This window comes from Alosa sapidissima, chromosome 5 (assembly GCF_018492685.1).
Source record: "Alosa sapidissima isolate fAloSap1 chromosome 5, fAloSap1.pri, whole genome shotgun sequence".
In the NCBI taxonomy this organism is placed as follows: Eukaryota; Metazoa; Chordata; class Actinopteri; order Clupeiformes; family Clupeidae; genus Alosa; species Alosa sapidissima.
The window spans coordinates 17,432,732-17,448,693 of NC_055961.1; the positions used below are offsets into that span (position 1 = coordinate 17,432,732).

The following is a 15,962-nucleotide window of genomic DNA, read 5'->3' on the forward strand; positions in this document are numbered from 1 at the left end:
ACTATTAATAAAATATTGTTTTCAGAAAATAGAACCTGGACATGTTAACCACAGCTTCATGAGAATCACCCACTGAAATGTTGTTATATCTTTTTGAACATACTCTAAACAAAATGTTAACAGTATTTGACAACATGGTCAATAAATGATTCCTGATGTCTTGAATACGAAGCCAAAGTTATGTTAGAAAATAAAGAAATATCTGAAAATTACTATATAGCCTAATAATAAAATCCAGGGCAGCCAGGTGACTAACATCACCACTATCTTGTAATATTAAAGGTGCAATATGTAAGATGTTTACCTTAATATAACCTCTATGAAGTCAATTTGATGGTAAACGAACTTGTAATAGGGGAATCGTTCACCCAGCATAGCCATAGAGCACAGCAGTAGCGGGTCGTTACTGAGAGAACCAGCAATGCAACTTCATGAATTTCCGAAGACATCTCTCGAGAATCGTGAAACATTACCATTTCAGTAGATACAGCTCTTTGGAGATAGTTTTTACCTCTTATTAGTCCTTTGCTTCCTCCACAACAAAAGCATTTCCATTGTGTACAGGGGGAACAAGCCATGAGAAATATTTACACACACACACACACACACACACACACACATATACACACACACACACACACACACACACACACAGAGATGGACGGACCTGATTACAGTGCCCTCTGTGCAAGGCTACCAGGCCCCAGCTGTCACATCCAGTGCCTTAATATTCTCAACTGAGAGAGACATTCAGTTATAATGGTATACCTTCTATGCATTTTTGGGCTTGCACTCAACAAATATTTATTAGATTGTTTCCATCGCATGCGTACCGGTACTTCTAATACAGCTAACCTTTCTGAAATAAAAGAACTTTTGGATTGTGCAGGTAAACAACTGAATATATGTATCAGGCCAGTTTTAATCCTGATGAGCTCTTCCTCCTTCAGACATACACATTCTTTTCATATTGACTACATGTGCTCTCTGATAGAGATCTGCTGGTCTTGTGAGATCTTGTGTGGGGCTGGGGTGGAAGTGCTCTACAGAAGAAAAAAAAGAGAGTATAAGGGGAAACTTAAATGTGCATGAGTGTTGTATTCACAACATAATATGGATAGACACACACATTTTGTTTTCTGCTGTCTCCAGGTTGCAGGTGCATAGCAAAAGGGACCCACTGCAGAGAGCAAGCACAGCTGAGCTCCAGCCAATATACAGACCCTTTCCAATCTCATACCTGCATACATACAATACAGATAATACTCAGCAAATAATTAGCAACTTCAATTCAATAGGTTACTTCACAAGGTCATTAATTGTGAACCTAGATTTCCCTTACTTGTGAAAGTACTACTACTTGTGTTATTTTGCATGTTGACAATGATGATTATCAGTAGTAGTAATCTGTGTTTACACACAAATCTGTGTTTACACAGGATTACTAATAAATACTCCAGGAAATAAAGTTCTAGAAAGGGTGATGTTTGAAAAGAGAAGAGGTTTTATGTTCAAAGTTTCTAAACAAACTCACTTAATTCCTGGATAGAGTGGGTCAAAAAACTCCTGAGTGATGGTGAAAGCATACCAAGACACTGCAACCATTGTACATAGGCCTAAAGGAAAAAAATGGTCAGTTCTTTGAAAACGGCTAACAACTGCAACATGGGAATGTTCTCCACTTTTTCCTTACCCTGCAATAGGAAGCATAATCCACCAAGAGTCACAATTCTTCCCTTAAGGATGTAGTTATCTCCTCCCGCATTTGAGCACTGCATACCAAACAAGGTTGAGATGATCCCAAATGTTCCCAACACTATAGCCGAAATCATAAATGCTCGACATGCCTGAATATAACCTTATCAACACACAAACAAACAAACAAAAACGTGACAAAAAAACAGACATACCGTTTTATCCTTCATATGTTATATGCTTGTAAAGTAAACTGAGATACATGATCCGTCGGTAGGTAGGTAGGTAGCTGGCCTTATAGGTGTCAGGTATTCATCGTCTATTCTTGTCCTTTGGCATTTTGCCAGTCATTTATCAGCAACATAGTTCAGATATGCTACAGAGAAATTTCAGCTGCATGTAACCAGTGTATTGGGCGGTAGCCTATCACAGTACTGAGTAGGCCTACCGCCACTACCACTTTTTTTGTACCATAACTTTTTAAAAAGCTGCCGGTACTCTTTTCTGCCTTTTCCACATCAGGTTCTTGGCAGTTCATAATTGAGCATCATAAAATTCTTTATCCAATTTAGTCAATAGGCCTACAGATATCATATTTTCAGTTTATTTGATTAGCCTATAGCATGCAATATTATCATTTGCATCAAAGCTTTTAATTAACCAATCTAGACTTAAAGGAATTATCCGGAGTAAAATACACTTTAGATCAATTTACGGATGATTGGGAGTACATACGTTGAGTTGACATCCAAATCATGTCATTCGGATGTGTTTCGAGAAAGTTCGATTTTACCGTTTTTAGTCAAAACTCGTTAGCCTGGAAGTGACCCGGGCATGTCATTTCGCCTACAAAACGCTATTTTTATACCTCTTCTACAGTTCCAAACAACATTACACTTACGTGGTAGTGAGTAGAGGGTCCCTAAAGCCAAACCGAAGTATCCCGAGGTCTTTATGTGGTCGGATAGAGAGTCCAGAATGAATTTCATCAAGCCAGTACCTTTCCGGAAATGTTGCCATCTTCAGGGGAAAGTCCGTAGGAGTCGATTGTTGAGTGTGGAGTAACATGCTCTGGAAATTCACAATTTCGTCGCCGTTTTAAAAAAAAAGAAAAAAAAAAAAAAAAAAAAAAAAAACATAGTCCAGTCCATACAACTTCATTTCAATTTCGAAAGACATACTGGACTGTTTTTTTTTTAAAAAAAATTTTTTTTTAAAAACGGCGACGAAATTGTGAATTTCCAGAGCGTGTTACTACAGACTTTCCCCTGAAGATGGCAGCAAAGATGGCAACATTTCCGGAAAGGTACTGGCTTGATGAAATTCATTCTGGGCTCTCTATCTGACCACATAAAGACCTCGGGATACTTCGGTTTGGCTTTAGGTACCCTCTACTCACTACCACGTAAGTGTAATGTTGTTTGGAACTGTAGAAGAGGTATAAAAATAGCGTTTTGTAGGCGAAATGACATGCCCGGGTCACTTCCAGGCTAACGAGTTTTGACTAAAAACTGTAAAATCGAACTTTCTCAAAACACATCCGAATGACATGATTTGGATGTCAACTCAAAGTATGTACTCCCAATCATCCGTAAATTGATCATTGATCAAAAGTGCATTTTACTCCGGATAATTCCTTTAAGACCAAACTGCTCTCACATGCTTTCTGCTAACTGTGGCGAGTTACAAATTCTGAATCTGCCTTGATAATTATTCTACCTTGTCTTTTATTACTTTTTTTTACTACTTTTGCCTTTCTATGCTTTTATTTGTTATTATTGTTTGGTTTTGTTTATGTAAAGCACATTGAATGACCTCTGTGTATGAAATGCGCTATATAAATAAACTTGACTTGACTTGACTTGAAATATATCTTAATGTTTTGTGTGCTCTTGAAATGCATGCCTAATGCATGTCATAAAACGTATACCAGATAGGCCTAACTTAGCAATTTAGATTAAAGGTGTTTGTTATAGGCTTATCTAGCCTGTAATTAACAGTAAAAATATATAATGGAAAAATATATAATGGAAGTAACAGTAACATTGTTATTGATCTACTATTTTATTTTTTCCATCCAGTCTCCAATCTGTTTATTTACAAAACCATGGACAGCATAACAATAAACTTTTAAAATGCAAATACAGTAGCCTACTATTTGCGAGTTTGCATTGTTTCATCAATCTTACCAGGAAGCGCAAGCATCGACTGAAAATCATGACAATTATAAACTCCCAAGGAATCGCTGGCGCATGACATCCATAGATTTCCATAGATCGTGGAGGTAGTAATGACACTACCCTCTGTGGTCGACTCCCTCCAGTATTTGTCTTGCAAAGATATTCCGATCGTTGCCCAGCCCAGAAAGCCGAAACAAAGAGCCGCAACTTCCAAAATGTCTCTCATTTTTGTTGATCAAAATTCAATGTAAGCTTAGCCCAGCTGATCTGATTTTATTAGTATGATTCAAAGGTTAATATGAGAGATCATCACTGACCCTCGAGTGGTCCCTCCAAGCACTTTGACAACAAGCACTTTGACGGTTTCCTGTAGTCTAAATATTGGGAGCCTATCTATCACTATATACGTCATGTTCTGTCAAATATTTACCAAGTTATTGATTGAGCGGGGAGGCTAGGGCTCATTTGAGGCAATCAATGTGCGGTAGGATGTTACCTATTGATGCATTTAGCCAATGATTACAAATTGGATCCAAAATCAACATGCTTGATTGGACAAACGCTACACTCATGTAAAATATGAAGATGTCACCCTTTAATTGATTTTTTTTTATTTCATTTCAATGCCTGCTTTGATTATGTTGATGTTTAATCAAAGCACAGTGAATTGTATTCCATTTAATGTCAGTTTATTTGTCTAAAGGGACTGACCTTTTCATGTCTGGGTGTGAAGGCAGTGTCTATCATGGAGGGAGTCCCACAGTGTTAGAATAGTCATAGTGTTCTGTGGTCTGGGAGCTGTGGAGTAGAGTATTGCACCTTGGATCAGCATCTACAGAGATCATCAAGTTCATTTGGTAATAAACGTGCCTCCAGATACAATAAATGCATTACTCTAGTCTTGCTACTGGGTACAAATTCCATGATAATGGCATCCAAATCAATGCTTTACATAGCTACCGATAAATGAAACATGTCCACAACATATGCAAATGCTGAGGTTGTCTTAGCATCACCCATTCTACTACTTTTTGTCTGAAGTGCATGGGGAACTATGTATGTGAGTGCTTCGACACATTAAATGTTAAATATGTGCTTGCCATTACCTGTAAATCCACCAGTCAGGCACTGGTTGAATAAACATTTGTTGCATACCATGCTAGGGTGAATATACCATGCACTGTGAAAATGTCCAATGCAGTGTTTGACATAAAAAAGAAAATGAGCTTGTTGGACCTCAGTCAGCAGCCTAGAGAGGCTAAGCCTTGTTTTTGTTTGTCCTGAAAGCAGATTTTATGACCTCACAGGAATGACCTAAACAGCAAAGGTGACTGGGGGTGGGGTGTACCTCACTGTATATAACAACCATCTTTGAGGAGTCTGACTCCGAGAAATCACAAGGGGTAGAGTAGTACTGTCCTTGAAAGCCTTTATGGCGCATGATTATGGTTCACCATATATCACATACATTAAGGAGGTGTGTGGCCAAAGTACTGCTTGCATATGAAAACCAGAACAGACATAAACAGCTTGCACCAAAAATGTGTTGTTTATGAAATATCTATTTATTTAAGGCTGGCACATTCAACGTCCAAACTAGATTATGAAAGCACTTAGATACACAATTAAAACATTAGATATCCAAAGGTCTTGGTATAAAAGAATCTTTATATGTACAGTGTATTTATATAACTCAAATACTATTAAAACAAGCATTGTTTGATTTGTTCAGCTTAAGTTTCAGGTCATCTTCAATTACCAACAAGGCAACTTCTTCAGGAAGGTAAATTAAATGAAATGTAATGAATAAAACAATTCATCCTTTTATTTTTTTATGATTAAGACAACACCTATAAAGCAAAATAATATAACAACATGAAAAACAATTAAGACATGAATTGTATCTCTTGCATAGTTCCCTCCACAGCCAGCATGGGTATTATTTACAAAAAGTCAACAAAACTGAAAAGGTTTGATTTTACGAATGTAATAAACAGACGTTTGATGAAGAAGAGACGTTTTGGCATTCTTTTTGCATGGTTGTTTTGCTGTTCATGTGTTGTTATGGCAATTTACATCCTCACACTGCGTCAGACATTATACATAAGCATTTCTGACATATTGACTGGGCGGCCCCTGGGACATTACTGGACCAGAATAAGTCGTTAATTGAGTAGGAGGCTGGTATGGGTATGGCCTAGGAAAGGAGAAAACATTTTATTTAGTACACTGAACAGAAGACAAACAGAACACTTAGCATCCTTTAAGGTAAAGAACATATTTTAAAGCAAGCAGGACACACAAAAGCTTTTTGTTAAATACACAAAAGGTAGGATCAAGAAGAATGTTGGTCAGACTAAAGACTGTTTTGTTTTTTGTCTAAGATCTATAGATGACTGATTAACTTATTAACTCACACTTTCTCGTTAGTAGACTCCAGTTTGCACGAACACAGTAGACAACAGCCGCCACAGAGAGCCAGGGTGGCGGAGGACCAGCCAATGTAGAGACCCTGTCCAATTTCATACCTAAAGCACACACAAGATGTACACAATGTTATGAATATAACATATTAAATAAGATATGAACCCATATAAATCGATACCAGATCTAGAAAATATTTGTCTCCACTATGAATGCAGTTTTTTCAATACAGAGAGCTATTCAGTACCGGCCTTGGTTGGAGATGTTGCTTGATTTGTTCATACGTATTTTCCAAAAATAAAGTTTAGGAAATACTTCTTACTTTGTTCCTGGATACACTGGATTAAAGAACTCTTGAGTGATGTTGAAAGCATACCACGAAACTGCAATCATTGTACACAGACCTAGGGCAGGCAAAACATTAAGGGCATAATCATATCAGTTGCAAAAAGTTGTTGTAGGCCTACATTCACGTAAACATTCAGCCATTAGGTGGTACCTTGAAGTAAGAAGAATACTCCACCGATTCCAGCAATCCGTCCTTTCAGTACATAGTTGTCTCCAGCCACCTTTGAACACTGCATGCCCACCAGGGTTGCGATGATCCCAAAAAAACCCATTACAATTGAGGCAATCATGAGCGCACGGGATGCCTGGATGTAACCTTAATGAAAGGAGATAACAATGAAAAACCTAAACAAATGATCGATAAAGAGCCTAAAAGAACAAAGTTTTGTATTTTTGAAAGCCTCGTTCCTCGAAACCTCGTTTCTCTCTGCACTTATAAGATCATAAGAAAACCTATAAACATAAACAAGTTTTCTAAAAAAATATTTTCTAAAACAATTATTTATTGTGGCCACAGCCACAAACACAGACCATCTTGGATTAATTTCCTCCCACATCCCATATTTTCATCATTATGAAAGGTCAGTTCATAAAGTCACTGAAAAATCTTGGATGAAGACAAAACCTCGTTAAAAGACTCCAAAAACGAATGCCCACTTTATTTGACAACGTCACAGTTGATTTTGTAAGCTCTACCTTGTATAGGTATCTCGAAAAACAATTGCGCGTCTGTGGGTGAAGATGAGAAACTGAATAATTTGTAGGCTAATATTCTCATGGACGTAAGTTCATCCTGGTACAGCACTGAGAAGTACGGATAACGTGATGAGGTTCTTAAGGGCACGATTAATGTACCAACTCATGTTGTCCATTAAGTCTACATTATGTTTTTACGTACCAGAAAGGGCGAGCAATGACGGAAAATCACGGCAATTGTGGACTCCCGTGGAGTCCGTTGCGCAGGACATCCACAGGTTCTCGTAAATAGTCGAGGTCGTGATAACATTGCCGTCTACAGTGGATACCCTCCAGTACCGATTTGGCAGAGCCACGCCAACCATTATCCAGCCAAGAAAACCCAGAAGAAATGCCACTGCTTCCACAATTGGATTCATGTCCGTACCGCTGATTGATATCGAGATGTTTAAGAACCCAGTTCCACAACCAGCCTTCTTCTCAAGTAAGAAATCCCTTTGCGCGGTCTGTTTGTTGCGCTTTGGTTTGCCCGCACCTTTTCTTCAAAGCATTGAGTCGCAATTTAAACAATGCGCTTCGACATTTAATTTAAAAAACATTGAGTTTGTTGATGCTCGCAAATATTTAACGATCAATGATTAATTCCTCTCATGCCCTTTTGAAAGTACCGCCCTTCCTCACCACTTTTTCGTTTCCATCCCAACCGAGACCACACAAATGTAACAGGTAGACAATTTATCAAAGCCTTGAACAGCACGGCAGTTCAATGTTCAGCCTAGCCACAGCATCTCGGCTGTGGTTCTAAACGTGATGACAGCGTATCACTATCAATCATTGAAAAACAAAAACGAGGCTGAAATCCTCTCATAGGCCCTACGTTTTCTGAAACTGCTCGTTAAGCTAACTCTGCTCCACATCTGACAGTACACATAAAAATTGATAAGAAGTTAATAAAGTAGCCCGGGTCATCCTTTTATCGCCAACCCCCCCCCCCCACACCACAGTGATAACGAACACATTTCCTTTTAGAACACTTCACTGATATCATGGATTTTTACATATTTGCATCTCCCTGTTCATCTTATTTTGTTCACATCAGTCAGTTGAAGGAGGAACGTTGAATAATTGGAAGGACCCTGCACTAATAGGTGGCCCACATTGAACAACGTTGTTATTATTATGAAATATTACATTCTCTCATAGGGACCAATATGTCTGACAATGTCTGACAGAGCTCCACAGACAATATATTAACAACTTTGGTATTGTAAGTTTCTTACCTAGAGAACATCATTCTATACTGTACTGTTGTACAGTGTACTGTTGTGTTGAGAAGGACCTGATTAATACACGTTACTATGATGTCGAATATATTTTCAGCATTTGTAGATGTATACATTTAGAACCATAGTTGGTCTAACATTTTGCATGAGATTACTATTCAAGTTTGTTGTTTAAAGAAATCATCAAAGGCATTTTATGATATAGGATGGCCTGCCAGGCTAGCATTTTCTTGCATCTTTACATAGACTCATAATGAAACTTTGCTAGTATTGCCAAAGAACCAAAAAGCTCTACAAAAAATGCACACTCGGCATGTACGCAGTGACGCATGATTGGCAGTCTTGCATCACTCACTGGCTTTGTAAGAGCAAAAATAACTCAGTAAAGACAAATATATGCTCAATATAACCAACAGCAGATGAATATACCTTTAAAATAACATATACACATACACCGATAATAATCTATTATAGTGAGAATGAGATATTGTAGTATATAGCAAACCCATAGATAATGGACATTATTTTCTCTTTAAAAAATCTTTGTCATTTTGATTATCATTGTATGAATATCAGTGATAAAAATGATAACGTCAACAACATACCTGGTAAGGCCAGCAGTGACTGAAAATCAAAGCAGTCGTTGGTATTTGTATCAGTGGCACAGGACATCCAAAGGTTCTCGTAGATGGTGGCAGTTGTAATGGCACTGCCATAGTTGGTCGATTCCTTCCAGTATGGATGATATAATGAAATAAAAGCCATTATTGTACTCACAAACCCCACTAAAAGCACCACAACTTGTAATATTTCCTTGGTACTAGTATTCATGACTACTCTAACGGACTGCAGTCGTCTGGTGTTGAATTCTACACCTGTGCACCTTATTTGAATGTGATGACTACAGTAATCTTGTAGATGCAAAAACTAGATTTTTTTTCTTTCATATAAGCCTATTCATCAACAACTTGGATGAACCTCAGTCACTGACTAGCCCACAGCTACTATGTGCTGTTCCCGCCCCAGCCATGCCCATCCACGTGCAAGGTATGGATAGCAGGACTGGCAGCATTATTTGTGCAAGGACAATATGCAAACAGACTTGTCTGTTTAAGTCTCTGGAACCAAAAAGGACCAATGATTGATAAATTTATCTGAAAATGTACTTTTTTGAAGAACAATGATAAAAATGGTGATATGAAATGTTACATTTATGGTTGTGTTGGGTGAAACCTGGTTTAATATTCATATGTAGTTTCACCAACACTATATCATGAAATTACAGTTTGTCTCGATCGTTTTGATGCTCTTGTCAACTCTGATATCACGTTCTCAAAACAGTTAACACCCGTGTCTGAACAAAAGGAATCTGGCCAAAATGACACATTTTGCTTGCAAAAGGCTGTTACTCTCTCAAAACACTTAAAACATGTATCAAAAGCAAATCTTGCCTTCAAACAACACATCCTGTTGCCAAATCACTGTGTGATTTCAATCAATCATTACACACTGGACAACAAAATGCAAAATCTAGTTCTCAAAATGAGCATTTTTGCTATGTCTGTTCAATTTCTTCCTCATTTTTCTGGTATCAGAAAAAAACTGTGAAAAGACAAAATGTAGCCTACTGAATAAAAAATAATGTATTCATTCCTCCCAAGATGTAATTGTCATTGACATGTAAGACCTACAGTAAACACCTAGGCAAGACAAATTTCATTGAACTACAACTTTCATCGAAATAGACCTACAATAAACACCTTTTGTACTGTTTTCTTCACCAAATAGGCAATATATTCTAAATGTGCATTAGATCCATATTTGCAAATAGCAACACAGAACAGACATGGCATCTCTTATGGATAATGAATGATTGCTGATTGAAGAATTGTGGAAAGGAGTTTCACACAGGTGTATCAGAGATTCTAACTTATGCAAGGAATCTATACCATCTGTGAAAAGATGTTTTCCTTTTTGGTGTTTGATGTTGAATGACATCTTGCATACAGTAACTGTTTTGCAAAAGGGTATGAGAAATGTGTGAACCCAATAAAAACGTGTGAACACATTCGCAAGAGATGACTTCTGCTGTGCAAAGAAAGTGTTCATGAAGACCAAGTGGATCCCAGTTTCCTTAAGCAGGTCAAAGCAATCGAGAAAAACTGTAAAGTGTGTCAATCTCAGCATTGTTGCAAAACTAGAATAGGCAAAGAGTAATAATCTATATTGAAATAGCAGTGTTGAATCTCAGACAAAAGAACATTATTCAAAATCACATCACAATGAAAATGCATAAATGCACTGTGTAAGCCTTCCTTTCTAGGAATAGACTTTAAGAGATTTACCCTACTGAAACTAAGGAGTTTCACTTTATACGTAGCCAGGTGAGCTGGCAATTGTGTGGGTTGGATGGAAAAAGTACATACAGTACATACAAAGGCTGGCAATCACAGGACATCTGTAAAGGTGATTATTAGATGGTCAGAAATGGTCATATTTACTCTAGTTAGGCATTCAAAGGCAGACAAAAGATGCTCAAATCTTTGCACACTGAAGCTGGCTGTGCTGAATAGAACTAGATTTTACAAAGCGGTACAAAATATGACCGCCTCTCAATCCTGCAAATAATGCTTGCCAATTTGTCTCCATGTCCTACTCCAGCCCTATACTCATGCAGCTTTTGTGTATGAGAGTGTGTGCATAGTGTGTGTGTGCACGTGTGGATGTGTTTATGAATATGTGTGTGTGTGTGTGTGTGTGAGTGTGTTTACATAAGTGTGTGTGTGTGTGTGTGTGTGTTTATGTGTGTGCGTGCCTGTGTGTGCATTTGTGTGCATGTGTACTGTGTGTGTGTGCCTGTGTCTGTATGTGTGTGTGTGTGTGTGTGCGTGCGTGCATTTGTGCGAAACTTTGCATGCATTCAGAGGGTGTCATAATGATCCTACACTTCAAATATCATGGGGGCAGCCGTGGCCTACTGGTTAGCGCTTCGGACTTGTAACCGGAGGGTTGCCGGTTCGAGCCCCGACCAGTAGGACCGGCTGAAGTGTCCTTGAGCAAGGCACCTAACCCCTCACTGCTCCCCGAGCGCCGCTGTTGTTGCAGGCAGCTCACTGCGCCAGGATTAGTGTGTGCTTCACCTCACTGTGTGTTCACTGTATGCTGAGGGTGTTTCACTAATTCACGGATTGGGATAAATGCAGAGACCAAATTTCCCTCACGGGATCAAAAGAGTATATATACTTATACTCATGCAGTTTTTAACCTGTCAGCCAAAGATACCTGCAATTACAACGCATCGTTTTTGCCTTTTCATTTTTAACTAGATGGTGCTACACCTCAAATCAGTGGATATGGGATGCATTGACATGGCCCCTGGAGACCAACATACCAAAATAATTTGGTCGTCCTAAGCCCTACGGTTCTCGAGATATTCCCAGAAAACTGTGTCTGGCCATCTACAAGCCGATTGGTGTACAGTCACTAAATGTACACATATATTAAAAGGTGCCATGTGTAAGAATTGAGGTAAAAATATCCAAAAAATGAGCTACACACATCAAACGAATGAGAAGAAATAAGGGCGATGATGTCATTAAAAAAATGCCAAGGTATAGTGCTGCAGAGATATCAACCAGAATTAGCATGCTAAATTACTAGCCACAGCCCGACAGGTGTCATAATACCAGTTTCGGCCATGGGAGGCGGTATGCGGGCAACATAACCGCCAGCCAAACTGCAATACACGATTCTCGGTTGTTACTCTAGGGTAGACCAACTCACTTTCTGGAGGTATACTGCCCCCATCCTTTATGGAATGTGGAGCATGAATTGATTTTTTTGGCAGATATTACACATGGCACCTTTAATGTATGGTATGGCCCCCCATAAACAGAATGATGGATCAAAGCGGAAATCAATGGTTCCGTGTAATCCTTGTGGGACGGCATGCCCACCAAGTTTCGTGCTGCCCGGTCTTTCAGTGTCCTGGGAATCGCCACAAAATTACTGAAGAAAAAAAAAAACATCCGGAAGAAAAAAAACTCTGACTAAACCTATATGATCGCTACGCTAGCGACGGTCATAATACGACAATCCCTTTTCATTAGGTATTGAATTCATAAAGTGTGAGATATGCCCTGTTCATTGTGAGAAGCAATTTAACCAGATTGAAAGTCTAGATAAGAATAACGTGAATCATATTTTAAACACACCACTCCCAGCTCTGCCTAACATTTGACATTTCTTTACAAAAATAATTTGTTTGCATACATTTGGTGTGAAATTCCTCCCTGAAATGATGACCATTTTCTTGCCATCATAGGAGCATGCACCAATAGCAGCAATTTTGACCTCTTCATATCACAGAACATGTAGTCATCTCAGATACACCCAGGCAAGCCTCGGCCAATGAGGGGCCTCCTAATAGTAATAATGATAATCAATAATATTAAACGGCCGTGTCCGTATTCGCGGCGTCAGTCATAGCCTACTCTGGAGCTAGCCTAATTGAGCACATCGCACTGCTCTACAATGACATCCATGCAGAGGCCCCCTTTGTCTTCTCTTCTAAAGTGTAACAAAATGTAACAAAACGGGTAGTAGTGATAATGCATAAGGTAGCCAATGTTCACGTCACATGAGCCAGCTTGTTCTGTAGGCTAAAAGTATTTATGTCCCTCCCAAGCTGCGTTAAAATGGTGTGTTAAGTGGACAGAATTTCAAAAAACCTCCTGGGGAACACCCCGACACGACAAACACATGCACTTTTGAAAAGCTTGAAACGTCCATATGTGTAGCCTATAACGCATTTTTTAACTTAGCCAGCCAGTGTTGTAAGAGTTCAATGCTTGTTTTCGTGCAGTAGGCTAGCCTTTTTGATAAGCGATGTCAGGGGTAGGCTGACGTGATTAAGGAGGGCTTTCTGTTCCTGTTTATGTAAAGGTTTTACATAGGCTCAATAATGATAGGCTACACTGCATGTTATAGGCTATATTAACCAAAAGCGCACGTTATGTAAATAGGCGGGTCAGATCGCGGGCCGGGGGGGGGGGGCTTAAAAACATATAGCCCAGGGGCCTCAGGTGATATTAAGGCTCCCCTGCCTCCACTGATGAAGGTAGAGTGAATTTCTCTCACTGAGCTGAGCTATTAATGACCTTTTCCAATATGCTAACAGTGAAATGGTCAAACGTACTTCACAGGAAATTTTTGATTTTTTTTCAATTATTTTCCCAGGTACACCATCAACTTCATCCTCCATTCATGAGGAAGAAGCTGACATTGGATATTATGGTACGGTGGTGTTTTTGCAAATGTTCAAAACTAATGCACAGTATATATATGCAACAGCAGTATTTGCACTGTCAACATTTTTTATTTATATAGTGTGGGTGAACTTAAACTGTATGGCTATGCTGTGGTTCCTGTAGGCTTTGCGGGCGGGGGGGAGGGCTCCATGTCCATTTTGCTTGGGGCCCCCAAATTCCTTGAAACGGCCCTGGATACACCTACCTTTTATGGTTTACGTCAAACAGTTGATTTTTTTCCTGTTCCATTATTTTAACCTGAGTTGAATTGTTTTTGTCTTCTGTGATTTCCAAGAAAAGCAATTAAGTCAGTTGTGAACAACGAGAGACATAGGAACTGATGCATTCAAACCAGATAATCTGGATAAAGGATTTCATGTTATCCGTTCATCCCAAGATTTGACCAGACTGAAGGATTAAGATTGTCTTGAAAACACCCTAATATTGAGTTATAGTCAACCTTATAGTAATGAAAACAAACTCTCTAACCACAAGTGACCTTGACCTTTGACCTCACAACCTTGAGTCCACAACCAGTGCATCCAGTCTTTGTAGCAGTGAACTATGCATTGTTTGATGAAGATCTGTTGAGCCATTTGGGAGATATCACTGTAAGACACTGTATGACATTTAGGACCCCATGTTATCCTGACCTTTGACCCCATGACCTACAATACCTAGTCAGTCCATTGAGACTTTGCCATGAATAACTGTGCAAGGTGAACATAGGTTAAGCCATTTGTGAGATATCAAAACATTTTTTATTAAATTGTTCACTGTTAAATTGAACTATTGTATTTAAAAAAAATAAAAAATTAAGCCTTATCTTTCAAGACGGTGCATTGCACTAAGCATTTCACAGCATGCTTTACTATGTATGATATTGTATGTGACAAATACAATTTGAATTTAACCTTTGACCTCACATGTTGGAGAACCAAAGCTAGCCTTTTCTAGTGATTAGTTCTACTTCTAGTTTGATTGAGATCTTTCAACTCCCAAGGGAGATATTGTGCAAATGGACTTTAAAATGCCCCCAAGTGTGTGCAGAGCTTCAATACTAAAACATTTTTAGGTTCTTTAATAATGCAACTTAGTTTCAAAGCTTCAGGTTTCATCATTATGCAGTGTTTCCCATAGATTAACACTAGTTCTTTTTCTGCTGTTATCAAGCCTCCACTTACATGGAACGGAATAAAACACAGTGTTAATATTGTCTTTAGTACCTCATGTCCACAGATATCTGTTTAACTACTCTGACTTCATCAATCTGTGAATTGCGTCATAGCTTTAAGATAAGACAGGGATTGTAAACAAATGCATTGTCACTGTTGATAATGGTCATTGCTGTCAAAAATGTTAAATCTGAACAAGAGCAAAAAAGTTATTTTATTTTCCAAGTTTGGAAAAACTAAAGAAACTGTATACATTTGTCTGAAAAAATGGGCTCCACTTCTGGACAACTTCTGTGTAAACCCCCATGTTTTCACGTCATCTTGGGGCCTCTGTGTGTGAGTTGCCTGACAATTCCTCCATTCCATTGAGCTACAGCCAGGGGTAGTCGGCACACATTCATCTGCAGGGTAATGCCACACAGACCGAAGGCTGAAGCTGCATGGCCGGATGTTTTCCATAGTAGAGCTCCATTTGCCCCCTTGCCTCATTCCTGATGAGAACAAGGCATCGCCTAGGGGACATTGGCCTGCTGTCGGCCGCTCTTCCTCCATCTCCTCTTCTCTGGGCAGCCATGGATAATAAGCAGGGACCCATAAAGGAGAATGGAGTGACACAAAGACTTTGGCCTTTGTTCTCACAACTATATAAAATCTTTCCAAGAACAGTTTAAACATTAAAAACCCTCAAGTTGTTTAAAAATGGCTAGGTGCCAAAACACTGGCGAAACACCTGTCTTATGTTGTAGTGCAGTGTTTCTTAACTGGTCTGGCCTTGGGAGCCTTAATTTCCCATTGAGACCCAAATTTTACTTTTTAAGCCAACTGATATTGTGAGCTATGTGCAAAAAAGAC

At 38.9% G+C, this 15,962-nt stretch overlaps 2 protein-coding genes across 4 annotated transcripts; both read right to left on the reverse strand.

Annotated features, from left to right (window-relative positions):
* Window positions 1-778: 778 nt before the first annotated feature.
* Window positions 779-4,255, reverse strand: LOC121708906 (claudin-15-like). 2 transcript variants are annotated; one of them, XM_042091860.1, is made up of 5 exons: window positions 3,885-4,255; window positions 1,694-1,858; window positions 1,535-1,616; window positions 1,130-1,240; window positions 779-1,043 (listed from the first exon to the last, which is right to left on the reverse strand). In XM_042091860.1, exons 1-5 carry the CDS (start codon window positions 4,099-4,101, stop codon window positions 947-949), a joined length of 672 nt encoding a protein of 223 aa, XP_041947794.1. In that variant the 5' UTR covers window positions 4,102-4,255; the 3' UTR covers window positions 779-946. The 2 variants fall into 2 exon arrangements, with proteins under 2 accessions (XP_041947794.1, XP_041947795.1); XM_042091861.1 differs by lacking the exon at window positions 1,130-1,240.
* A 1,420-nt stretch (window positions 4,256-5,675) lies between these two features.
* LOC121708905 (claudin-15-like) lies at window positions 5,676-9,556 on the reverse strand. Of its 2 annotated transcripts, none has more exons than XM_042091857.1 (5): window positions 9,232-9,556; window positions 6,799-6,963; window positions 6,622-6,703; window positions 6,293-6,403; window positions 5,676-6,072 (listed from the first exon to the last, which is right to left on the reverse strand). In XM_042091857.1, the coding sequence occupies exons 1-5, from the start codon at window positions 9,455-9,457 to the stop codon at window positions 5,973-5,975; spliced, it is 684 nt and encodes a 227-aa protein (XP_041947791.1). In that variant the 5' UTR covers window positions 9,458-9,556; the 3' UTR covers window positions 5,676-5,972. The 2 variants fall into 2 exon arrangements, with proteins under 2 accessions (XP_041947791.1, XP_041947792.1); XM_042091858.1 differs by lacking the exon at window positions 9,232-9,556 and adding an exon at window positions 7,546-8,210.
* Between the last annotated feature and the right edge of the window lie 6,406 nt (window positions 9,557-15,962).